General features: G+C 34.5%; 1 protein-coding gene across 4 annotated transcripts; it reads left to right on the top strand.

Moving 5' to 3' along the window:
- The first annotated feature begins 868 nt into the window (after window positions 1-868).
- On the top strand, window positions 869-22,935 carry LOC112506541 (golgin candidate 1). Of its 4 annotated transcripts, XM_025110661.1 has the most exons (22): window positions 869-1,107; window positions 2,813-2,942; window positions 3,408-3,479; window positions 3,665-3,714; window positions 3,809-4,540; window positions 4,656-4,718; window positions 4,941-5,018; window positions 5,118-5,321; window positions 6,821-6,877; window positions 7,002-7,076; window positions 7,165-7,236; window positions 11,252-11,314; window positions 11,392-11,490; window positions 12,623-12,700; window positions 14,729-14,797; window positions 20,829-20,876; window positions 20,959-21,054; window positions 21,166-21,242; window positions 22,134-22,179; window positions 22,266-22,364; window positions 22,457-22,501; window positions 22,598-22,935. In XM_025110661.1, exons 2-22 carry the CDS (start codon window positions 2,900-2,902, stop codon window positions 22,667-22,669), a joined length of 2,238 nt encoding a protein of 745 aa, XP_024966429.1. In that variant the 5' UTR covers window positions 869-1,107; window positions 2,813-2,899; the 3' UTR covers window positions 22,670-22,935. The 4 variants fall into 4 exon arrangements, with proteins under 4 accessions (XP_024966429.1, XP_024966430.1, XP_024966431.1 ...); XM_025110662.1 differs by lacking the exon at window positions 2,813-2,942; XM_025110663.1 differs by lacking the exon at window positions 4,656-4,718.
- The last annotated feature ends 5,038 nt before the right edge of the window (window positions 22,936-27,973 follow it).

The following is a 27,973-nucleotide window of genomic DNA, read 5'->3' as shown; positions in this document are numbered from 1 at the left end:
TCACATCGATTCCAATGATATTTCACACAAATACCAACAATCTTTAACATCAATCCTTACATTGCGTGCAACCAACCTTTCAAAAGTTAATGCACATATAAATGACATAACATTTATTCAAAATCGTAATAAACAGACTAAAATTCTGACTCAACTCATGAACAGTAAAACAGAAGTAAATAAAGAGAAAAAAGATACTCAAAATGAATGGTAAATCAAAAGGGGTAAAATGTTATGTAAGAGGCTGTTTACCTAAATGCTTACCCGGTTAGCGCTTACCGTAAGGAGTCAACACTATAATTTATTTTCTAGGTAAGATTGTAGTATATCAAAATGGTATCGTGTGCAACAATATATATGATAAGCGCTTACCCGGGTAAGAGTCGTCACACTCACTTACCGGATAATGCTTTCTATCCTTATCATCGCTCTTACAAGGTAAGATTCTTGGGTCTTGTCATGTTCGTCCAGTGAGAAAAATTGTCCGATAAACACCTACTGGGTAAACGTTTAATAAACGACCCCTAAATAAGTGATTTTCTAAGGGTTATCAAGTAGCTAATATTTTTTAAATATTTTATTTTATAAAATGAATTATTTGCTAATAAATTGTTTGTAGTTGTACAGGTAAATAAATATAATTCACTTTATATTTTAAAATATATTTTTGTATTTTTAACAATCTCAATCATGTCATGAAACGATGAAACTTTACGCGTATAACGGTCTCAAACACGAAAACAACGGCCTAAAATCTGTAATATATGAGATCTATGTCGTGTTTGGACGGCTACGATCGTGATGATATTTTCTAGTACTATGGACGTCGCCACACATAGAATAACCCCAAACTCATAGAATAACTTTCAAGACACAACCCTTTCGATGACTGCCTTTGATCAATTTCTTTCGTTGTGACGTCGCTGTTCTTCACCAGTTCGCATCAAATCCAGATCAAATATTTGGCGTGGAAACGCACTGAAATAGTATTCTGCCCAAGAATTGATCGTTTGCACAGATCAATTTTTCAATTTGAGTTCATTTTTATGGCAGCAGTTCCTTCGCATTGATCAATTGCAATGGCTCATTGGCTCAAAGCTGCTGAAGGTATCGTGTAGTTTTGCCTTGCCCTAGTTCATTTCTCAAATAATCAATAGCTTAGTTTTAAAGAAATCTGAAATGGTATTGGGCAAAAATGGGGGAAATTCGTTTACTTTCCGTTCTACTCAATAGACCATGTATGTTATGGAATGTTGGTTTGTAACTAGTGATGATGATATTGCTATTATCGGATGTGTATTATGCGATTGATCATTGTGATTTGAAAGATTAACCTCTGTCGTTAGGGTTATAGGCGTTAGGTACTTCAGTTAAATATAAGAGATCTGGATCCTTGAAGTTAGTATGTCAAGTGCACCTGAAGCTGGGTTATTTTGCTATGATTAATGGAGGTTTGAGCCGGGCAAAACTCCTTAATCATATCATCAGTGTGTGTCTGGCTTCTGAAGGTTTTCTTGAATAAACTTAATATCACTTGGAAGGTTTACAAGTTAAGACGCTACTTCTTTATAGGTCTGTGTTGTATAAAACAGAAAATAAGATTATTATTTAGGAAAAGTGGAAAACATAAACATCATCTACTAACGTTTTTTCAGTTTCTATTTGAACAAGCAATTTCTTGTAATTTTATTCGGGCTCATGATCACTGAAACAACAATTACTGCTATGATGATACAAAAAGAGGAAGTTACTAATTACATGGCTGTCAAGATTATGGCCATGGAGTTGATTTTCCACACAAACATAGCAACTTGGCATAGCAAATGGTGATATTAAAATGGAACAAAATTTCTGCCTGGAAGCAGGTTTTGTGCATCAGTCAAGATCGCATCCGTACCAACTGACTTATGCTTTCAATTTATAATCAACCAAAGAGTGAGAATAAAGGAGGAACCCGTGAGGATAGTTTGCAAGATAATGGCCCAAAGATCTGGTCACTAATTCAAAGAAATTTACTCAGAGTAGGCATTATGTACAGCTTTGCAATAGTATGTGCATTTCAAGAGCGAGCAACATTTAGTCCCTGGAAAGGCGTTGATCGAGTTCCTTGGTCATTATCAAATCAAGACATCTAGCTGAGGACAGAAAAGTTAACATAAATGTTTAATGGCTTCACCTACTGCCCCTATTTTAATGACGTATGCAAGACCCTTCCCCAAGGGCAAGAAAGGTACTGCAGAATAAATCTGTTGCAAGGAGCAGAGAATAAATAGAAGTGAGGAGTAGGAGGATGGTATCCAGAAAAGATTCTCATTACGTATTGGGAGTGACCTAGGCCACTTGAATGCTGGAGGTGTTGTACTTTCAACTATAGTGGTTGATTGAGCATTCCACTTTCCATTATTAAAGTTCAGTATTCATTCCTCCTTCATTTCACATTGTTTTCTGGGTAATAAACAGTTTCATTCTCCTCGATCTATTGCAAAATATTGATGAATTATTGTTTGAAGTATTTTTTAGAAGATATGGGAATTACATCCTAAAGGCTAAAGGTCTGTTGAGAGTTGAGTAGCACGTTACTTCGGTCATGCAATCGAAGCAGTTGGTTTCTTTCCATGATCAAAGATTGAAGTACTTTTTGCTACTTTGCTGCTCTTCTATTCATAAATATCCTAGTTTCTATTTCAATGTCTATTGGTGCAATATATATATATATATATATATGTGTGTGTGTGTGTGTGTGTGTGTGTAAATGTGTGTGTGTGCAAAGAGCTCTAAAGAAATCTAAATAATTTTACATGTTCAATTTTAGTGCTCTGTAATAGGATTGGGGGAAGCTTTCATCTCCTTTTGGAGCACGAGTTTACTTTCCGGTCTTAAGTGGCTTATCCTTCACGTCATGATCAAGGGCCATCAGAACTTGTTGATGACATTCACCCATAGTAAAGTCAAAACTAGACTCTTGTTAAATCTGTGTGGCACATGTTTTTCATTTTGCACTAGTATTATTTCAACCGAATCTTGAAGTTCCCACCACGATTTAATTAATTAATTCTTATGCTTCCTGACCTGTCTTTATCACTAGGGTTTGTTTCTATATTCATTTTATCCGTTGTCTTTATCCTCTAAACTCTTTAATCAGACAATTTAATCTTGTTCGAAGATACAACTTTTATGCATGCAAGAATTGATATGTGTTGGTTATACTGCTTTTATCAAATCTGTTGCATTTTGTTTTTGACATTAATTGTTTAGTCAGCAACATATAACTGCACATTTTACTTAATAATTTGTATTATTTGTGGATACATAAACATATTAATACACGTGCCTACTTGTCATGCATTTGATTTTATGAACTTGAAATTTCTTGAAGACAAGCAAAGCTCATGGTTTGTATTGCATAGATTTATTTGAAGTTGTAGATCGAAGGGCAAAGCTTGTAGTTGGAGATGAGCAACCAAATTCACAGTCACCAGGTTAGTAAGCGTATGCTTGTATTTTGGTGTCGGTATCGTACAATATTATTTGTATTGAAAAACAAAATAGCAGATAGATACCGTTTACAGTACTTTTGTAGCCTCTACTTCTGATTTCTGCATGGTGGTTATCTATTTGACTTGTTTCTTTCTGGTTCATGGCTTTCCCATTCTGCACCATTAAGCTTCAAATGGACAAGGATCTCAAACGAAGCGTAGAAAGTCAAAATTGAAGGTATTCTAGTGGTTTCTTGTGGGATTTATTAAGCATCATGCAAGTATTCTTACTCTCAAGTGATCTGAAATTACCCTATTTGCTGCATTTKAAGGGACAATCTTCAGATAGGTCTGCAACGGTTGATAATGCTTTGAAAAAAACTGGCTCCCGTGCATCAGTATCAAAGGTTTCATCTGATGAAGATTTATCTGCTGCTTCAACTGATAATGATGCGATTAATCAAGCTCATTCTTCTTTGAAAAATAAAGACGAGGAGCAACGCAAAGTTAATAATGATGTCTCCCAATCAGATGTCCCTGTGTCTTTGTCATCATTGGATGATCAGCCTAAACAAGACACTATGTTTGACAAAGATACAACATCTGCTATTAATCAAGAGGCTGTTCCACCAATCTTCAACAGTGATATTGTCAATGCGACTTCTTCAAAATCTAGTGAGGAGATTTTGTCAACATCGGTAACTTTGGTAGAAAGTGAAGCTGAAAAAAATCATCCCACTGATTCTGGTGAAGATGTCTTATTGAAAGATAAAGGAAGTGACATGGTGATAAAAAAAGAGGGATCTCAATCTTCAAATTCAGATACACCTTCTAAAGTGGATTCCCTAAAAGTTAGCAATCTCAAAATTGAAACTCAGCTAGATGAAAATAAGGATCAAGAACATAAACCTGTAGCTTCGCCAAAGAAAGTACAGGAACAGCCTGGTTCCCCGAAGAAAGTACAAGATCAGCCTGGTAGCCAAAAGAAAGTACAAGATCAGCCTGGTTCCCCAAGGGAAGTACAAGATCAGCCTTCGAAGAAAGTACAAGATCAGCTTGACGAGGTAAGCTATAGTCAACTGGCATCACATTTTTTTGGATTCTTTGTTAGCTTTAGGTTTTTAAAATGTTGGGTGCATGGCACAAGTGGTTTTATGGACTTCCTTTTCCATTCAATAGGCACAGGGGCTGCTTGAAAGTTCAAAAACCACTGGTCAGTCAAAAGAGGCTAGGTTAGCACGGGTAAGGCTACACTCTGTTTCAATTCTTATACTTATGGTAATTAATTGTTCCTGGGGTACATAAGATGTTGGTTGCCACACATGCTTACCTATATAAAGGTAGCGTTTCTTTGTTGCAAATGTGTCTGCATAGTGTATCTAGTAACTTCCTCTGATAAAAAAATAGGAGCAAGAATTATTAAGCCTTAAAGAATATGAAGATCATGATTGTGCTGCTTTCTAGGTTTGTGCTGGCCTTTCATCACGCCTTCAAGAATACAAATCTGAAAATGCACAATTAGAGGAGCTTCTAGTAGCAGAGGTAAGAACGAATGGATGATGTTCCTGCATTTAGTATGCTTTTGATTGCATCATTTATATATTAAATAAATGTCGTTTACAGCTTATTCTACTTTAACAGAGAGACCTGAGTAAATCATATGAGGCTCGGATACAACAACTGCAAAAAGACTTGTCTTTATCAAAGGATGAGGTGAATAGAGTGGAGTCAAATATGTTGGAGGCTTTGGCTGCAAAGAATGCTGAAATTGAGGCCCTTGTCAATTCCATGGAAACAGTTAAAAAGCAGGCTGCTTTGTCTGAAGGAAATTTGGCATCATTGCAGGTTTATGCACTCCTATGAAGAATGCAAGTTTTACATCTTACTCTTGCCACCTTTTATGGTTTTGTTTCTGGAATTGGTATAATTCTGCAAATATGAGGGTCTAATCTTATCTACACTTCTCATTGATTCTTAACTTGTTCCACACATGATATGGAGTCTGCCTTGATTGATATCTTAGAGGCTGAAGGCCTTGCCTTCTGCATAACAATGAAGGCCCCCAAATACCTGTGAAATTTTTCGCCCCAAGTCCCAACCATTGCAATAGGACTCATTTGGGTGTCTTAGCAGGAAAATATAGGGAGTTGGTTGATCTGGATGGCTCTGAATATAGGACAATTGGATCCTTGGCAGGAAAACTTAGGGAGTTAGTTGATGCACCAAAGTGGAGAGAGAATATTGCATCTGTCAGTCGATATCTTGGGAAGAACTAAATTAAGTTGTTGGGGTACTTTTCAGTGGGGAACCTTTTTGTGGGAGAGAATTTTGATTGTCATGTTGGTAAAATAGTTCAGATTTTCAGAGGATTCACAGAAGTTACACATAGTAATAGAAATCAAGAAGAATGAGAACATTTTGTAATGCACTATCTTCTTATGGTAGCATGCCTTTTCTTAGGAAAAAGTTTTGCACATGATAACATTATGGTGGTGGTCACATATTTAGACATATAAATTGTGTCCTTATAATGAGAGAAGGTTCATGTGTCTCGACTCTTGTATAGATTGTAAAGACAAGAGTGTGAAGGGACACAATATAAGTTAGAGGTGCTTTAGCTTGGCGTAGGTAGAGTAGGCATAATAAAAACTAAAAGACGAGGCGGTGGAACTTGAAGAATTAGGGAGCAGTTCAAAAGGGAAGCGAAGTCTTACATGTAAACAGACCAGGCAACCACAGTTCCAATTTCTGGAAAAGGAGACAGATTTTGTAGGTTTTGTCTTGCACAGACTAATGAAGGTATTTTGCTACCATTTGGAACGTGGGATTTATATTCCCCAGACAGTCAACCCACGGACTCATTAGTTAAGTTCTACCTTAAATTACAAGCTAAAACCAATAAATTGGCATTGAATATTTGATGGAAAACCATCTCTTCTTTTGAAGGGCTATTATTTTTTGTATTAGTAAAGAGTAATGAAATACTAGTATCATATTATGTGATTGTTGGAGTGTCGAACCTGTCTTGTTTAATATAAATTAAACATATTTGTTTTCCTTTAAAAGCATATATAATACTAAAGCTTGCTGCAATTGATAGTCAGTGTGTTTCTCCTCAAAGACTAATGATCTCTTGAATTTCCAATAGCAGTTTCTATTAGGATTCTGTACTCACTTCACTACACTGGCTTCTTTTTGTTCTTGATTGTTTTGATATACATTATTCGTCAATCATCTTAAAAATGAACTCGATGATAACGATCTCTTGTGTAAATTTTTCGTCTTTGACCAAGAACGCAAAATAGCTGAAGCTTATATGACAGATGTTTTTACTTCATTACCAGGCAAACATGGAGTCGATAATGAGAAGTAGAGAGCTAACAGAAACGAGGATGATGCAAGTAAGAACCTGGTTGAAGCCATAAAGTGATGCACTAAATGTACTATATGGGCCTTGTGTTGTACTAATTGTTTTGTGGTGTATTTCTGACATGGGTGACATTGTTAAAATATGTGGTCATGCAGGCTTTAAAAGAGGAGCTTGCATCTGCAGAACGAAGAGCAGAAGAAGAGCATGCTGCACATAATGCTACCAAGATGGTTCCATCTAACTTTTGCTCATGTTCTGTTATTGGTCTTTGATGCTTTCATTCAGTATACATGAGTCTTGATTTTATTTCGATTATAGGCTGCAATGGAAAGGGAAGTAGAATTAGAACACCGTGCTCTTGATGCATCCACAGCCCTAGCCAAGATCCAGGTATTCTCATATGCTTTTTGCTTTGTTTAACCTGAGTATGTTAAATTTGCCCACTTTGATACAAGTACCTTGATTTGTCTTAAGTTCACCGTAAGCGTACAAGCTATAGTATACAGGTTGAACATGGGAGACGATAAATGAGCACCAGTCAATCTCATATTATAAGTTAGCCACACAAATCTTAAGGGTTTTTAATTCTAAACAAACCAAGGACGGAAAACAAATAAGGAAAATGACTAGGATTGAGAATCCCCCTTCTATGAGTTAAGGCCACCAAAAAATTTGTACAACATATAGCATAATTTGACTAAGGAGATAAATGCACCTAAACCCTCTTTCGATCCGAGAAATGCCTTTCTATCACAAATTGTACCTACTTTTGTGGTAAGTCAAAATGGTAGAAGCATTAGGATCTAGCCATGATAATTCTCAACCAACATTCCTACCTATTTGAATCGGAGAACATTAATCATTAGCTAAGCTCTCAAATTTGAAAACAAATCTCCGTCCATCCAAATCACAATGGATGAAATTATCAATACGAATCGATAATCCAAAATAAAACCTAACTTTTCTTAGCGATTCAATTTCTAAGACATCAATCAATAAAAATCCAATTAGTTTTAACTAGTTAAATCCCAATTTACAAAGCTATACTAATTTCATGAGAATGAAATTCAATAAATTGTCCACTACAAATGGGTTTTACCTAATCCCAAGCAATCATACAAACATAATGGAAATAAGCACAAAGCCCAAATACCAAAATCTAAATATTAGAAATGACCCCGTTAGCCGGCTTTTGTAGCAAATTCTATTTGTTCTTCGCCTCTTTGTGTTACTGAATACTAAGAGCATCAATAGTGCCCAGGTCCATGAACCCGGGGCCGCTTCTTCTTCTCTATCAGTTGGGCGTTGTGCCAAACCCGTCCTTGCCAGTAGCCTCATGGCATGTACTTGGTTCCAATTTGAGAACCGCTTCCAACTTCCAAAAAATAAGTTTGCCTTTTCTTTTTTAATTTTAAAAATAAGTTTTTTAAGGGGGTGTTTGGTTCGTGCAGAGGAGCGAAAATGCAAATGACGGAATAAAAATGGGAATGGATTTCGTTCCCCCTAGTTTAACGTGGAATGAGAATTTGTGCTTCTAGGGGAATGGACCCATTATGTTATACGAAACCGTACTGTTTCTTTTATTTTTATTCCCATTAATCACCGCTTAATAGCAAACACCTCCTAATTTTTTTAAGTTCGTTAATAAATAAATGTATTTATAATAGTTTCAAAAAAATATTGATAAAATTGTAATCCTTTAACAAGTAATTTTTTCCCGTTTAATGAAAATTTTATTTTTTTAAATTCTTATTATCATGACATTTATTTTTATTAGTTGCATTTTAGTTGTCATTATCTCGATGTTATATATTATAAAGAAATCAATAATTTGTAATTTTTTCAAGAAATCAATATTTAAAAACAAACCGTTAGATATTGTATTATTATAGTGGTTAGACATTTTTAATTATTTAAACCTTAATTGGTAGATGTTTTTATTGCTTTCAATCTATATTAATTAGAAAGTAAACAAAAAATGTAGGACCCATTTAAAATTATGAACCGTTTACGAAATGAGTAGTTGAGAGAAAACCAATGTTGCTGATTCATGGACTTGTGACACGGTTCATGACTATCAGACTATGGATGTTCTAAAATGTGATAAGGAAATAAATTAAAATGCGATGAGTGTTAAATGCGGATGATGTTATACACCGCATAAAGGCAAAATGGTTAAAGTGGAGAGAGGCAAGAGGAATAATTGTGATAAGAGGGTACCATTAGAACTGAAGCAGAAATTCTATAGGGTAGCCATAAGACCAGCTATGTTGTATGGTTCTGAGTGTTTGGCAGTAAAGAAGAGCAAACAAAAAATTGGAAGTTGCAGAGATGAGGATGCTGAGATGGATGTGTGGCCGGATCATGCTAGATAGGATCTCAAACGAAGTTTCGCGGTCAGAACTAGGGGTTGCGCCTATCATTGATAAATTGAGAGAGGGTAGATTGAGGTGGGTTGGGCATGTTCGTAGGAGACAATTGATAGCATCAGTTCTTTCTTTTATCACTTAGAAGCCGTGCGAGATGAAAATCAGAGAAGCAAATACAAGGGGTACGCTAATCAATAAGATTGATAAAGTAGCACTTAATGCAAAAACAACCAATTGGAAACTGTAAATATTTTCGAGGATATGACATCTGATAGGAGTTCTTGAAGGCATAGGACTAGATTGGCCGATTTGTAGGATCTGGTATAGGGTGTCGTCAAGGGTATAGAGCAGGCAAATAGGCTCCTTGTGTTTGATAGCTGGGCCTGCTTGACTATCTTATTGGTCATGCCTACATTTTTAAGTTGCTATTTTCATAGTTCTACCTGCATTACATTTTTCATCTTACTACATTGTTTGCTTGCACACCTTTGAATCGTGCACACACAATGGAGTCGCTAGTTTACTTGTTAGTTTTACCGATCACCTGTTCTATTGCTTATCTTTTTGCCTGAGTCTTCATGGAAATAGCCTCTCGATCCTTGTGGTTGAGGTAAGGTCTACGTCATCTTACCCCTCCAGACCCTACTTTTGAGTGGGATATACTGGGTTCGTTTGGTTTTGGTTTTTAAATACGAAAAAAAAATCAATAACCATGATGAAAATGAACGAACTGTAAGAAGCATAAAATTGTATATGGCAAATGAAATAATAGATAGGAACATATTATCAAATAGGAACAATTGGATTTCATATGATAGATGAATACAAGCTTAGATCTCAATTGTTGAATGTTCCACCATTGTTATTGAATGACAAAGAAGGGAAAAGAGGAGAAGAGAGGAAGAACAAGAACAAAAAGGGGCTACATTTTGATCTGATTTCTAGCGTCAATTTTCGTTCCAAAAGGATGTATACGTGCTCAGGTAAAAAAATGGGTGAAGTGCCCAAGATAGCCCCTCTCCAACATTGTGTGAAAACAGAGTCTGCCGCTTGGCATGGCTATGCAACTTTTTGGCCTGCCGTCAATTCTCCAGTAAGTCTTCTACTTGTACTTCACGGCAAGCTCAAAGCATGAAAATTGTAGCTCCTTTTCTTATCTATCCACAGCCTCTTGAATCGCCTTAATCTGAACTTAGACGAGTGAGACATGATCAAAATACTGCATCAAGGTAAAGCTGTCCAAAATATGCTATCCACGAACATGCTTCAAATATCGTACACGTCCAACAGTGGTTGGTTCTTCCCTGTATGCTTGGAACTCATCATTTAGTTATGCCTTGTTATCGTGCCGGTGCATGCTTATTTGGAATCACAACAAAGACGACAAAACGTATCTTGTTTCTTTGATTGAAACTTGCATCCGGAGCACCTGATTAGGTCTGAAAATCAACCAAAATCACAGAGCAAACAACGAGGCAACACAAGGCAGACATGAGGCAGATGCAATGCAAGAATGATGAAAATGAATGCTAAAACACGAACAAGAGAAACACAAAAAAGACTTAACATATGTATATTGGTGCCTGGTATTGGTTATGTTAACTGTTTAAGAAAACTATCTCTAACGGCTGTTTGTCTCTGAATCATCTTCTTTCAGGTGTAGGATGTATGAATGTCTGTTGGGTTCATATCCATTAGCTACCTTAAATTCCCTACTCAAACAAATACCATTCTGTATTTGCTCTTTTGATCATGTGGTCCTAACCTTCTACCTGCCTCTACTTGGCTTATTTGCAACCCTGCTAGATTTGCTATATACAACTTAATTTTACTCATATTAGTGAATAAATAGCAGAATTGAGTGAGTTGCTATAAGTACAATTAATTGTTACTAGTTTTGAAGTGTGTAATATAACATGTTATCATGTTTGTTGCAGCAAATGTATGTTCATTTCTGTTACAAGTCTGGTGCACATCTCTACTTATTTTTTATGCCTGTGATCTTAACTATTTTATGTAACTGGTTTCTTTATTAGAGAACAGCTGATGAGAGGACTTCCAAAGTAGTAGAGCTTGAGCAAAAGGTGGCATTACTTGAGGTAATTACAAAAGCCTCAAGTTTTTACATGAACTTATTCTTGTATGTTTCTCTAGTTCTAAGATCATCTATCATCAGGTCGAATGTTCTAGTTTAACTCAAGAACTGCAAGATATGGAAGCTCGTGCTCGGCGAGGGCAGAAGAAGTCTCCAGAAGATGCTAATCAAGTGATTCAGGTAGATGAAGAAAGATGATACATGTAAACTTTTTTTATGAGTTTTAGATTTTTACCTTTTTAGTTATTAGCAAAAGCATGTTAGGTTAGCAACTGAAAAATAGCAATCCATGTGGTCACAGGTGTAAACCGAACAACCTGTGCCCACAACTCTTAAAACCATTTTCATCGGTTGTACCTTCAAAATTGTGTCACATAATGAGAAATCATGGCGAAACATGGTATATACCCAAAAAGAAAATTATGTGGAGGAAGTACAAAGAAAGTCTTTTACATTCACTGTGACAAATTATAAAAAAATTGATATTCAGAAGTTGAAATGAAAGACTTCTACCTCAAGAAAACCATATATCAAGGTCATGGTAACTAAGCTCAACTGGAGGAAGACCTGAGACCCTGTTACCGAGCCTACGGTTTAAGTTGGTGTGTTTCCTTTCTTGGTAGCTGAGTGCTGAGTGCAGATTCCAAAACTCAGCCTCTATGACATTTCAGCAATATATTTCAGATAGAAGGCAAGCCTAGAAACCAAAATTAGGTAGCTCCCATTGTTATTTGTTTTACTAAAAAAATGTAGGTACAACATGGTATACACATACTTTTGTTTTATCAATCACAATCTCACATAATTTTGAAATATATGGGTTTTTGATGCCCAAAAGGTAAACATCTTAGTGGCTTTTCAAAGTAATTGCCCAAGACGGATATTATTTTTAATGCAATTTTACTGTTGCCTATCATGTTTCTGGAGGTTAGCATATATGGAGTTTGAATTACCATTTTTATCAGACTATTTTGTTATCTCACAAAAAGATAACATGCTCCATTTGTTATGCTTTCGATGCTGTGATTTTACTAACCTTGCTGTTGTGGGAGTTTGTTTGGCTGAAGCGTATAACGCTAAAACAGTGCTTCAAGATTTTTTATTTCTTAATTGCCATCATACCTTGATTTCGACTAGCAAGTACTTTAATGTAGGATAAGATTTTCAGAATAAGTGTCGATTAATAAGAACTGAAACAATTTTGCTCAAGCTTGATAATCATGGCATATTTATAGTTATCAGAAACTAATCATCATATAAACTCAGTAATTGTAACCTATCCACATGATAACATCATGTTCTAAATTTCCAGATGCAGGCTTGGCAAGAAGAAGTAGAGCGTGCACGTCAAGGCCAGAGAGATGCTGAGAGAAAGCTCTCTTCTTTGGAGGCAAGTTTCTGTCACACCCTGCTTCTGAAATAATAAAAGTTATACAAAGTTCAATTGTGTACAGTGGAGGACTACAAATGTTTACATCGAAATGCTAGAACACATCAGATATCCTTGTTGGTCCCACTTCTGAATTACACCTTTAGACATATGTGAACAATTTTGTCTGAGATACATAATCATGGAAGCCCTAGAGCTTAGTGGTATCATGGTATCTACAAATAACATTACATGTTCTCAAAACATACATATATATTATATTCATCTATTAACCTCCGAAAGTATGCACTCAAAATACTTCTGGAAATGTGTAATCATAACAACATGCAATATTGGCTCTGTAAAACTTCTGCATAAAAAATAACACTTGAAAATACGAGACTTCTTATTGCGAGTCAATGTGTATTTTAGACCTTCTGGATGCTTCTTGGAGTAATAATACTGAACTTGAATAGAGGTATAACTTGCATGTACTAACTGGACTTTACTTCTAATCATGCATCCCAGAAAGTGTCCAAATACACAAGGACATAAAACAATTTACTTCTTGATAATGGTTCATGTATGCTGTAAATAGACTTCTGATATGCACATATTCATGGACATATTTTACACATAATATATATATATTTTCATTATATCTCAGTTTAAATATACACATGATACTCATCTTTATCTTCGTGTATGAAACTAGTTTCTGATTATCCTGTTAACCTAAGTATCATAAAATATACATGTTCGAATATTAGCCACTACTTTTGTTTCTGTAAACAGTAAAATGAACCTATTGTTTCTTTCTGTTTAATGACATAGGCTACACTTGGTCTGGCCATCATCCTACGACCTCAACAACTCTTTACTGTTTCTGTTTTACATCTGGCGTATGCTGGTACAACAACTTTGTTTCATCTGTTTTTAACATTTGTACAACCACCTCTTGTCAAAGTAAACTTATGTATAAACTCCTCAACTGGTTAGGCTATGATAGTTCACTGGGCATAGTTTTACGTTGTCTGTATAACTTTATCTGTACACAGCACCTTAAAATGCTTAGAATAATCAATTTTTTGTCTCTATTGTCAAACTGGCATAGGGCTATAACTTATATGGACCGTAGTTCTATGCCTTCAGCATTCTTCTATTTTCTGATTTTTGTACACATAGGTCTAAATGAGGCTGGCTGTAATCGTGAGTTGTTCATCGAACACCAAGAGCAACTTTATTGTTATACTGTGTTTTGCTTCTGATACTTCAAATTTATTTTTAATTGTTTACAACCCAACCTTTTATTTCTAAAACTCTTTATCTTACCATAACATGAATATAACATTATATCATGTTAAAAAGCTTCCATTTTTTATTCAAAGTAATACTTTGACTCGACACGTACAAATGCAAATGCATGTCACATCCTCAACATGTAATCGTCTAGATTCTAAATTATTGATTTAACTACTGGATTGAAATAACACTTTTGGGATTTGAGAATTATACCTTCGTTAAACTAGAGAATCATTTGTTAATGAGATGTGTACAATTAGCTCCTTCACTTGTACTTTGCTTGATTTCTCCTTCTTTCTCTCAATTGTTTGTACTGATTTCTTCTTCTCTTTTTATAGTTTTCTTTTCTTCCATTTCTAACCTATGCTTGTACATATGTGGAGCAAGAACGAAGTGAGGCAATGCCTCCTTTAAACACTCAAGTCCAATAGCTTATTCCTGAAGTCTAAAAATGTATACTTGCCACATCTAGTTTCACATCTCGCTTGGCTTCTAAGTGATAAAAGAAAGAACTGATGCTATCAATTGTCTCCTTTATTTCGTTCCATATAAATTACATTGTATGATGACTGAATAAATTTAGGGGTGTTACGGCTTCTTTCATGTTTTTTATGGACACACACATAATGCTTTCTTTCTCCATTTGTGCCGACATTGGTTAATAAAAAAACTAATTAAGAACTCAATCCCAAATCAGTTTCTTATGGTCCTTATGTTCCAAAATGAAGAACCAATGGATGATTGCAGGCTGAAGTTCAAAAAATGAGAGTGGAAATGGCGGCCATGAAAAGGGATGCTGAGCATTATTCACGCCAGGTAGCAGCTTTTAGTTTTTGCTAATAAGAGATTATGTATTCTTTTGCTTGAGTACAGTGCATACCGATGCATATAATTGCATACTTTTTTTTTGTCTTTTTGAATGGGTATGTGTATTTGTCAGCTTGGGACAAGGACAATTTTAGTTGAGTTTGCCTCGGCATGACTGATAGTCTTTCTTGTACCTGTTATTTATTTGTTCATGTTCTTTGATGGATCCATCAATTTTTCTGTGAAGGTCAAAAAGTATGAACCATTAGGTCTTGCTTTTATACTTCCTGCTGAACCTGGGCATAGGGAAATGTCGAATAGCAATGTTTTCTTTGCATTGATCGTAGGAAGTTCTATGCCTCTATAAATAAAAATGAGTTTTGGAAGGTTCCATCGTAAGTTTGTTTTATGAGCCGTAGCTAAGGTTGGTTTCCTCTTGTGGCAAAAGCCATTGATTTATTATGTTATAGGAATTTACAACTATGTCATGAAAATAATCCTTTCTTTTTCTATATATAGAATATAAAAATCTGGATATTTCCATTAGAGCCGATGTAAACATAGGAAGGGTCTTTCTAGCCAGTCAACCAGATACCTGAGAATACCTTAGTAACATTTTAGTATATGTTTATTAATATTAAGAAGTTATTGTAGCAAAGATAATTGGGAATAATTTTCTCTATATTATTTGAAGAGAATGATACAGTCATTTATATACCCAAAAAAGAGGTCCTACTAAATAAATTACCAAAGAGGAAAAAGCAAACTATACAACAAATCACTCTATCTATGGAGGGAATATACAATAAAATCACTGATTATAGGAGATTGAATCCTAATAATCAGCACACAATATTTCCACCAGTTTGTTTTCCTACACTCCCCCTCAAATTGGTCGGAATATGTCTGTTAGACCAAGCATAGAGCTTAGTCCAATGAGGTGAGGTCTAAACAGGGCCTTGGTTAAAATGTCTGCTGCTTGCTGCAGAAAGGGAACATGGTTGAGAGAAATAACATTTCCTTCTATTTTCTCACATATAAAGTGCCTGTCCATTTCCACATGTTTCATTCTTTCATGATGGATTGGATTTTTAGCCATAGCTATTGTTGATTGGTTGTCACACATCATCTTGATAGGTCTAGAAATTCCACACTTAAGTTCCACTATCAGTCGATTTAGCCAAATTCCTTCACACATACCGTGAGCTAAAGCTCGAAACTCGGACTTGGCACTGCTTCGAGATACAACATGTTTTTTACTTCTCCATGTCACCAAGTTTCCCCAAACAAATGAACAATAACCGGATGTAGATCTCCCGTTAATAGGGGATCCGCCCCAGTCCGCATCTGTATGAACTTCGAGAGACCGATTAAGTGTTTTCTTGAACATTAATCCCTTTCCAGGATCCTTTTTCAGACACCTAAGAATTCGAATCATAGCCTTCATATGGTCCATTGAGGGATTGCTTAAAAACTGACTAATAATCCTGACAGGACGAGTGTTCAAATATATTAATTTTCCCACCAAGCGTTGATATCGCCCCTTATCAGCTGCTTCCTCTTCAGTCCGAGAGATCAGTTTCGTATTAGGATCCATAGGAGTTTCAACCGGCTTGCAACCACTCATGTGAGTTTCATGTAGGAGATTTAGGACGTACTTGCGTTGAGATACATAGATCCCCTCTTTCGACCTGGCTACTTCCATTCCCAGAAAGTACCTCAAATGCCCAAGGTATTTGATTTCAAATTCTTTGGATAAAAGAATCTTCAGTCTTCTCATTTCTTCTTCGTGATTTCTTATAAGGACAATATCATCAACATAGACAAAGTACAGTAATTTTCCCATCTAGGAAGTGTTTGATGAACATGCAATCTGCTTGAGACTGTGAATAACCATCTTGTTTGAGCACTCTAGAGAACTTGTCTAACCATGCTCTCGGAGATTGTTTGAGCCCATATCTTCTTCAACTTGCACACTTTTCCTTTTATTTTTTCCGTTTCAAAACCAGCCGGTACATCCATATACACTTCCTTACATAGGCTTCCATTCAAGGAAGATTTATTTACATCGAGCTGGAATAAATGTCAGTCTTGGTTGACAACAATAGACAATAGAACACGAACAATATTAAGTTTGGCTATCGATTTCATAAGATTGAGTGAACCCTTTTGCCACTAGACGAGCCTTGTATCTATCTATGCTTCCGTATTATGTTTTACTGAAAAAATCCATTTATATCCCACGATTTTCTTATCGGGTGGCAAAGATATTAGGAGCCATGTGTCATTCTTTTCAAGAGCATTGTACTCATCGAAGGTTGCTTTTCGCTATTCTGGTACCTTAAAAGCTTCATAAAACAGAACAAGGAATCACGGTTTTATCCAAGGAAGTCACATAGGATCAAAATTTTTGTGACAAGTTTGAGTATGAGATATAGCTTCGAAGTGGGTGAGTACATGATCAAATCCCTTTTCTTTGAGCAATGCACAAATTCTTCTTTGGATCATTTGCTGTTATCTCATCGGAGTTTGATTTCGAACTCGATTCTGTCTCATTGTGTAACCTTTCAGGATTGACTGAACTAGGGAAAGATTCTTGACTTTTGCTGGCTTGGTTCTGGTTCCAAAGGTTTTTCTCTTCTTGTGTAAACTTTTATTTCTTCATCAGGGAGATTAAGGTGTTTAGGAGGTACTCCAGACTAACGACTTATTTAAGACGAATCTGGTGAAATTTGAGGAGGCGGTGCATGAGAAGGATGACTTGTTCTTGACTCAAAGATGGTTGTCCATTCCTAATTTTGTGATTCCTGAGTGCTATTCTCCCCCTGAATTGCAAAATTGGGAAAGAACGGTGTATGCTCAAAGAATGTCTCATCCATAGTGTTATAGAATTTTTGTGTTACCGGTGAGTAACATTTATAGCCTTTTTGATTTGCTGAGTAGCCAAGAAAAACACATTTGAGAGAGCGAGCTTCAAGTTTGCTGCGATTATGAGGGTGAACATGAATGAAAGCAACACAACCGAAAATTTTGAGTGGGATATGAGACACAAGTTTGGAGGTTGGGTTGAGTTCATGAAAAATTTGCAAGGGAGATTTGAATGTAAGGACACGAGAACTCATTTGAAAGCAACACACGAGATACGTGGCGGTTAGAACAATGTCGCCCTAATTTTTTTGGGGAACATGGGTTTGAAGGAGTAAGGCTCGAGCAATTTCGAGGATGCGACGGTTTTTGCGTTCGGCCACACCATTTTGTTATGGTGTGTCCATGCATGAGCTTTGTTGAACAATTCCATGAGATTTGAGATAAGAACCAAGATTTGAATTGAAGAAATCCCTAATTGTCAGTTTTGAGAAATTGAATATTGGTTTTAAGCTGGTTTTGGACCATGGCATGAAATTGTTGAAATATGGGATTAGTTTCAGTTTTATCCTTGATAAGAAATGTCCAACATAATCGAGTATGATCATCAACCAACAGTAAAAACCATCGAGCACCCGTGATATTTGGGATCTTGGTTGGTCCCCAAATATCACCATGAATGAGTGAGAAAGGGGTGATTTGGTTTGTAAGGTTGTGGAGAAAAAGTGCTACATGTGTGCTTTGGGAGTTGGCATACTTCACAATGTAAATAGTTCTGATTTATGTGAAAGAATAATGATGGAAACAAATGTCTCATATATGAAAAATTAGGATGACCTAGACGAGAATGCCACAACATAATTGCACTTTATTCGACTGGAAGATGGACTTAAGGCTATGAACATGCTCTAGATCGGGAACAAATAGCACAGAGTATAGAGTAAGAGTATTTGAGAGGTGAATTGTTCCTGCCCCTTCCACAGCGGTGCGAGTACCATTTGCTATGCGAACGTTTTGCTGTTTATTGCAAGGGAAAGAACTTGTAAAAAGAGATCTGTCACCTGTCATATGATTTGAAACACCGGAATCGACCATCCATGATGAAGGAGTTGAACTATCACCAACATGAAATGCGAGATTCCCTTCATTGTTGGCAGACGATGAGATATTAGCCTTGCTTATGAGCTATTGAAGTAATGCCAGTTGGTCCTTTGTAAATGGCACCTGATTGTTGGCTTGGGACTGCGCAGTAACTGTTGTATTTTCCCTAAGCTCACAGTCTCGGCTTGGTTTCCATATTGAGGGTTTTCCATGCAGTTTCCAGCACCCTTCTTTCAGATGACCATGCCTTTTGCAATGATCACACCGAGGATGTCCTTTTCTTGATCGATTATCATTGAAGCTTCAAGACATTCCTTGGGAAGCTAAAGCGACAGAGTTTGGAGCGGGATCCTAGGCTGCTGCGAGAGCTGAAACATCTAGGGAAGAAGATGGAGTGGTTAGTCCCATCATGATTCGCTTACGACTTTCCTCTCGACGTACTTTAGAAAAGACTTCCCGTAATTTTGGTAAAGGTTTCATCCCTAAGTCTTCCATGAACTTCATCAAGAGACTTCATCATTAGAAACTTGAAGATGAGTTTAGTTTCCATCATGGTTTTGAAATAAGTTTGATCGTTAGAACACTTCCATTCATGTGATTCCAACAAGTCTAATTGTTGCCAATAACGAGTGAGAGTTGAGAAATAGGTGGTGACAGAGTTTTCTCCTTGACGTAAATCTTGAAGAATACTCTCTACATGGAACATCTCATCTATGCTTTCACTACTGGAGAAGGTTTCTCGTGCAACATACCAGATTTCTTTCAAAGTGGTGTATAGAAGAAAGTTCTCTCCTATTTCAGTTGTCATTGAACTGATCAACCAAGCCATAACTTGATGGTTTTCTGCCCTCCATGCTCTGAACTCTGGACTATCAGATGCTGGTAGTGAGTGTGCCAGTAAGATACTCATCTCGACCACGTCCACTTATAAACACCATCATGGATTGGGAGCATTGTAGATGGTTATGCCCATTGAGTCTATGACTCGTGATACCGATAAGGCTTGAATCGGTTGAGGAGGGTTCGAGGAGATACAATTTGAGTTGTCTGAGGTCTCGGAACCAGACATTTGGAATAATACGATAAAGCAGAGATAAAAATAACTTACTGTTGGCTTCTGAAAAAGTGATCAGTTGAGTAACAACACCCCAGACTCGTTGAAACTTGTAGAGTGACGAGGGAATTGATTTGATAAATCGACTAACTGAAATTGATTTGATGAGTTAACTGGATAAAATCGACCGGATGATATCGATTGGAGGATATCGGCTGGATTGAATCGACTGGATGAAATCGACGGGGTGAAATTGGTTTAATGAAATCGAGTGACTGAAAAATCGATTGACGATTGTGATTATGAAGGCACGAAACAGAGGTTGGTTTAGGAAGATCAAAAATGGAGCCTAAGCTCTAATACCATGTAGCAAAGATAGTTGGGAATAATTTTCTCTATATTTATTTGAAGAGAATGATACACCCATTTATATACACAAAAAAGAGATCCTACCAAATAAATTACCAAAGAGGAAAAAGGAAACTATACAATAAAATCACTGATTATAGGAGATTGATTCCTAATAATCAGCACACAATATTACCACCAGTTTGTTTTCCTACAGTTATTAATCTTGAATCAAATTGCATCGCTATCAAGTTATCACTTTTGTTCAACTGACCAATATTGATTTGAAATCTAATATTCTAATTTAGAGTTGCCTTTCGTTTTGCATCTACAATGGTGACATGATGCATATCAACTACGAATCATACAATTTATCAGGTTAATAGAAAGTTATGCTGCAAGACGCACCATGAAACACCAGATCTGGTTCTTTTAAAGTCTTTCAAACACAATTTAATGTATGTCTGCAGAATTTGTTTTCTGGCTGTAATACATTGAGAAGCTCGGAAATATACTGCTATATTTCTCTCCATATAGGGACAGCCAAATATATAAAACAAGTGGTTTTCTTGAAAACCTTTTGTTTACACTTTTTGGTGCTTCTGTTTCACTTCTCTAGATATTAGTTTTTGCCATGTGCTGACCAGTTAGAGTGATACTGCTACTGAGCAGGAGCATATGGAGCTGGAGAAACGGTACAGGGAACTCACAGATTTGTTGGTACGTCAACACCAGTCTCTCAGTGATGTATAGTCTTTTAACTAATGATTTGGGTTGACAAAAAATGACACTGTGTGATCAGTATTACAAGCAAACACAGCTGGAGGCAATGACCAGTGAAAAAGCTGCAGCAGAGTTCCAATTAGAGAAGGAGATGAAGCGTATTCAGGAAGCTCAGGTTCATTGTTAGCTACTTGTTGCATCTTTTTGAAAGATGCTCTGATCTTCAGTCAGCTTAAATTGCCATTTGGTTCTAGTTCTGCATACATACTAATCGTCTAGTAACCAGGTAGAAGTAGAAAGGAGTAGAGTCCCTCGTCGTGCATCAACAACTTGGGAAGAAGACACTGACATGAAAGCTCTCGAGTATGTTGATTCCCTATATTCATTTTCCTTCTTTTGATAATATTTTCAATCTTTTGTTTAATATTACAGTATTGCAAGTGCAAGCTCCTGGTATCACAATTGCACTTGGCAAACGATGATCTAAATCTCCTAGCAGACCATGTTGTTTCACTGTATAGAAGTTCCACTGAAGTAAACACATGACTAACCAACTGAAAATTGGTACAGCATATGATTGTTAGTTGTAAAACTCAACCAGGCCACTGATTTTCTTTTTCTTATAAGGGCATGCTACAAATGCAAATTAGGCTATATATTATGTGTGTTTTGACAATTCTATTAAAATACCCTTTCTTCCCCAAATAATGTTCACTGATGCAACAAGTAGAATGATACAGATCCATCTAATCTGATCCAATCTTTACCCAAGCCCAAAGTGTTGAATGTTTATTCCAGACGGCCCAAAAGAGTGGAAGATAGGGTTGGGCCCAATTAGCTATCACAGATTGTGTGTCTAATAAATGGCAGGAATGCGGGTAGCATGAGGTCATTGTGATTTTTCTTGTTAATTGAGTTAGGCTCTTAGCTGTGGCTTTGAGAGAGGGAAGTTTCCCTGGAGTTGTGTTTGTTCTTCCAATTGTAAGTTCCAATTTCGTTAATAATCAATTGCTGATTTCCCTTGCCTTTTAATCCTTTCATTCTTCCAAATTGTTTGGGTTCCTATCATAGAATCTGAATGTTGGGAGTTAACCCTGGGAATGCATTGGTGAAATCTATTTGTGATTGGATTCCTAGGGTGTTCACCTCTTCCTTAAATGGTTTGTTGCCACGGTACCCCCCCCCCCCTTTGAAAAGACATTCCAATTAGACTTAAAAGGCCCACTAACATGTAATATTACCTATTAATTTCAGGCCTCTCCCCTTTCATCACCGCCATTTGGTTGGGGCAAGTATACAGGTAACTTAGTTTCTTTGCTGTACCAACTGTTTTGTTTCTTTGCTGCTGCTGTTATTAATTCATCCAAATTCTTGGTACTAATGCAGCTGCAGAAGGCTGCAAAGATTTTAGATTCTGGTGCTGTGAGGGGGATAAGGTTTCTGTGGCGATATCCTGTTGCTCGACTTATCCTGCTCTTTTACATGGTAAGAATACCTGTTGTTATCAAAAAGTGTTTCCTCTTTGTGTCCGAATGAATGTAGAAATATAAGAAAACCGATACTTAATCATATGGCAGGTATTTGTGCACCTTTTTATGATGTATCTGCTGCATCGACTTCAGGTACGAGAGCTAGCAAACTAGAAAGAATTAAGTTAGAGCATGGTAGAAGAGTTAGTAAAACATTGACACTTGGATTATTTGCAACTATTTTTGCAGGAGCAAGCAGACAGCTTGTCTTCAAGAGAAGTTGCAGAATCCATGGGACTTGGCAATCATACGTTACCGTGATAAGTTTGTTTGAAATTGCACGACGTTAGGGAAGTATAAAAGTTCAAAATTTGCGGTCTCAAATAGTAAAATAGGTGCAGGAAGGCAATTCCAATTCACCATACCAATGACATATGACCTCTTTACCTTTTGCAGAGTCATTGTATGTTGTTTGTTTTTCAAAGGGAAAGAGGATGAAGGTTGAATGCCAGTTGAGTAAGCATTATCATCTTAACTAATTGTAATTTGTGTGCATCCATCATTCTTTTGTTATGTGTTACTTGATCCAATCCAGTATCTTTGGTTATTTATGTATTTTTATAGCAAAAAATATAGGACAACTTTTTAAATTAGAATTGAGGGTTTGAGAAGAAAATAAGCAAGTTTTGAAATATCTAATCATATAAGGGACTACACCTCCACAGACATTGGCGGATTTACGGGCACAAGCCTCCAACAAACCCCAGGGGTAGGTTTATTTTTATTTTTATTTTTATTTTTATTTTTGTTAACCTAAAATTATTAATAGGTCCAGAACAAATAAAAGTTAGACCTTATTTTAATTCTTGTCATCTCATTTAGAAGTAAGAACTCTTACTTGAATGAGTCATTACTTGATCAATTAAACTTTAATTCATCTAACTTCTAAGTGTCAACCTGTTAAAATTCATTTTATTTCTCTTGTTTTGTTTGCTATAATACTAATGAATAAGTTATTTTTATTCAATTAAAGTGGACTTTTAAACCCAAAATTGTATTGGTTAGAAAGAGTTATTCGGTTTCAATTTTTTTTGACATCCTTAAAAGGTGCTTCCAATAATAAAAGTTTTTGAATCCAGAGGTACCATCAAAAATGATTTTTTTTTTCTTAATCTTAGTATTATCTTGTTACATGTGTCTGGTAACTTCTAGTAATGTGTTATGTTTTTTTGTTTATGTTTTATTAATTGTATAAAAACATAATGCATTTTATTAATTGTTTTAAAAAAAATTATATTTACACAAATTAGAAGTATTAAAAATATTTTTTTAAATTAAAATAGAATATATTTTATTTATTTTGTTATAATTTATCCGTACATAAAAGTTTGAATTGGGAAGGTTCCAAAGGAAACGCTTGTGCTTCCTTTCTTGAAATAGCGAAGAAGTTTGACTTTTTTTATTACTTAAATTTAAATTAAAAAAAGAACATTTCTATTTCCTTTTTGGTGAGGGTCTGAGGTCTTTTCCGCAAAAATATTGTATTTTGTGGAATGGAAAGAGAGTTTGACTCGTAATAATATTACATGTATATATTTTTAAAGCAAAAAATATATAAAAATAATTAATTAATCTGTTAAACTAATATTATATATAAGAAAAGAGTAAGGTGACGTTTATTTTTTAAGAGGTGTTGAAATTTTAAATATTATTTTATTTTTAAATTATAAGAGGCTGAAGTTTTAAAATTTGAATCAATAAGACTGTTTGTTTTTGTAAACCGATAAACGTATGAATTTGTTTAAATTGTCTATTTTACTGATTAAAAAAATTATATTGTTGAAGTTATAAATAAATTTTATACAATTTCACATATTTATTCATTATCATTACGAAATTTATATTTAAATTATATAATTAGTATTCATTTAAATGAAAATATGTCATTAACGTAGTTAACATATTTAAATCGTATTAAAATACATCAATTGAGAGACATGATGATTGATTTGGTAAGGATTGATCGAGAGAAATGATTGATTAAGGTTAATCAACAGAGAAACGCCGTTTGTTGAGGGTTTGAAGAACAATAAGTGGCAAATAAGAGGTTGGTTTACCTCTTAGCAGATAAGAGGACAATAAAACATAAGTGTCTCTGAAAATTTGAAAGAAAAAAAAATAAAGGGTCTGAATGGCCTTACATGTTAACGAATCAGACATAAGAGACTAATAAGAGTTTTTTTTTTTATAAAAAACAAACAAGGTCCAACAAGACGAACAATAATAACAGAAAATATATAGAAATTCATACAATATATTATATTAAAATCATACAACTTAAAATGTCTTGAAATGATAAAATAACATATAAAATTTACCTAAATATAAACATTTGTAACATTATTTGAAAGTCGAAAAGAGGAGTCATTAAATAAGCGAAAAGGTACAAGTCTGAAATATTATAATTGAGCGAATATATATATATATATATATATATATATATATAAAGTTAAAAAAATATACTTGAGTAAAGACAAAAACATATATAATCAAAAGTCAAATTTTTTAAAAGACCTGTTCTATATCTCGTATTAGATTACTTTCAGATATGACCCTGATCTTGCAGATATAAATTAGGTTGATTTTGACATAACAACCCAATTATTTGGATTGAACTTTGTAAAATATGAGTTGTTTGTTTACCTTTTAATAGTTTCATTAAGAAGCACCTTCTGAATTGCTAAGAGTTGAATCTCGTTTGAAAAAAAAAATCCGCCTCTTAATGGTTCTAGAATTATTTGAATGATTTTATATCTTAGGTATTCTTTAACCATTCAGCACCTTAATTTCATTCTGAACAATTATCGTATATTTATATTTTATTTTACATTATATTATAAGAGTCTTTTAATTATTCTGACCATTCAATCATTTTGCATTAAACCGTTCAAACAATTTATATTAATTGGATGTTGTCTTGTTTTGTCGGCCGTCGTTGTTGATGATTTCAACTTTCAAAAGGTCAAGCTTTTGCACCTTTATATCATTCAATGTGAAACTAATAACTCTAATAGGTTTATTTTTTATTATATCAAAGCATCTTTTTATGTTTTACGAATATTCAATTGTTTTTCATTATTTGAAAACATTAAAACCTATATTAAAAAATCTTTAATTTAGTATTATATAATTACTAAAAAGGCACTCGCGTAATGCATCGAGATAAATCTCGATTTTAATGTTTAGTTTTTATTCTTTGTCTCTATCAATATAATACGATTTTGTGTAGTTTCGAGAAAACAGTAATATTTTTTTTTTGAATTAAAATATAAATTTGAAGGTTACATAAAAATTTGTAAAAAAATAAATCGATAATAATATCAAATTAACTATTTAATAGTTCTCGTTTTTTTAGTGTAATTTTTTTAATTCGTTTTTTTATTATAATTTAAATTAGATTTAATGACAAACTAATTTATTTTTGGTTTAATAATATAATTTTTTATAAAGATAATACTTAAACATTATGTTATAATTCAATAATTATCTTAAGTATATTTTAGATTTTCTATATTTAAAATGGATGTTTATCAGCAGTTAATTACACAAATTTAAAAATTGAGCTTTAATAAGTTGTACTTACGCAAAATTACTTGTAATCTTAAATTTTAAGTAATATGCATCAATAAACAGTACTTCATGCATAAAAAATAGTTTTTAAGAGTTTTTGTCAAATGTTTTATAATATAGTATAAATAGTATTAGATGTAAGGGTTGTTTACTAAATTTTCTATTAAATCTTATATGGATATATATGTCTGTCTGAATAATAATGTGTTGTTTACTTTTTTTATCCCCTAAATCAACGGTCTAAATGATAAAAATAACTTTTTTATCCTTAAGGATAAAACCCCCCAAAAAACCTCTTCATGAACAATGAAATCGAAAAACCAAAGATAAAATTTGTACCAAATTCTCAAAAACCCTAAAATTCTATATGCACCAAATCTTCAAAAAAACCAAGTTCAAATATGTAAAATCCAACAAGATATCACAAACCAAGTTCATATTTTCTAAATCTAAATTTCAAGTTCAATATCCTTAAGGAAAATAGTCGTAAATTGAGTGGCTATGGAGAAGAAATTGAAAAAAGTATTGAACATATATCAAACGAGAAGAAATAAAAAAGAAGATGAAATTGAGTAGTTACGGAGAAGAAATCGTTCAAAAAACCCAGCGGCTACAGAGAAGAAATCGGCCAAGAAATCATTACCTATGGAGAAACCGAGTGACGGAAATGGTTGCAGCTAGGGTTGAATGGTCAAAGTGAAGGAGAAGAAATCATTATTTATGAAGAAGAAATCGAACCAACAGAGGAGAAATGTTGGAGCGGTTAAGGTTAAATGGTCGGTCAAACTAGAGTGAGGGAGGAAGGGATAGACATAGATTGAATGTGGACAACATAACATTTCCATCTGTACGAATAAGCCACAAATAAACACTCTATTTTAGTTATGCAAATAAGTTGTCAACTCATTAAACTCATCAAATCATAAATAAGCATCGTCTTATTTGTTACATTTTATTTATACTAGAAGCGTACTCGCGCAATGCAGCGAGATACATCGTGATTTTAACATTTCATTTTATTCTTTATCTCAGTCGATGTTATAATATGACTTTATGTGATTTTGAGAAAACGATGATGTTTTTATTTTTGAATAAAATATATGTTTGAAGATATCATAAAAATTTAACAAAAATATATCGATATTAGTATCAAATTAACTGTTTGAAATTCCTCATTTTTTTGTGTAATTTTTAATTCAATTTTTTATAATTTAATTTATGTACAATAACGAAGTAATTTATATTTGGTTTGATAATATAATTTTTTTTATAAAGATAATAATTATTTATTTCGTTGAAACTTAATAATTATTCTAATTATATTTTAGATTTTTTATATTTTAAAATGAGATGTTCATCTTCTATTTGATTATGTTTATCCATAGTTATTTATACGAATTCAAACATCGAGCTTTRATAAGTTGTACTTATGCATACTTAGGGCCTGTTTGTTTTTTAAAATTTGCCTCTTAATTTCTTCTTATGTCTGAATCGGTCAGACATATAGACTTTCAGATCGTTTGTTTTTTCCCCCAAATTAAGAGCTGAATTCATAAGGTTTCCTTTGAATTTTTAAGCGGTAACCCTAGCTCTTAATACCTCTTATTTGTTTATCCACCTCCTTACGTCGCTCTCATCCGCCTCCTTTACGTCGCTCTCATCCGCTCTCGTCCCATTCATCGATTGAAGCTGGTGTTCTTCATACATCGCAGATTCAAGCTGGTGTTCTGGTAATCTTCTCGATCTCTCTTTGGTTTCAGATTTCATATTTCAGATTTCAGACGTAAAAACAAACAGTCTGACTGATTCAGATTTCAGACTTCAGCACCACCTCTTAAAATTCAGAAGTGAATTCAGACTTCAAACTTCAACACCTCTTAAAAAACAAACACCACCTTACTTGTAATCTTGAATTTTAAGTAATATGCATCAATATACAGTACTTTATGCATAACAAAAATATATCGATATTCGTATCAAATTAACTATTTAAAA

Source organism: Cynara cardunculus (assembly GCF_001531365.2).
Source record: "Cynara cardunculus var. scolymus isolate 2C chromosome LG 2, CcrdV1, whole genome shotgun sequence".
In the NCBI taxonomy this organism is placed as follows: Eukaryota; Viridiplantae; Streptophyta; class Magnoliopsida; order Asterales; family Asteraceae; genus Cynara; species Cynara cardunculus.
This window is presented reverse-complemented; position numbering and strand designations above follow the sequence as displayed.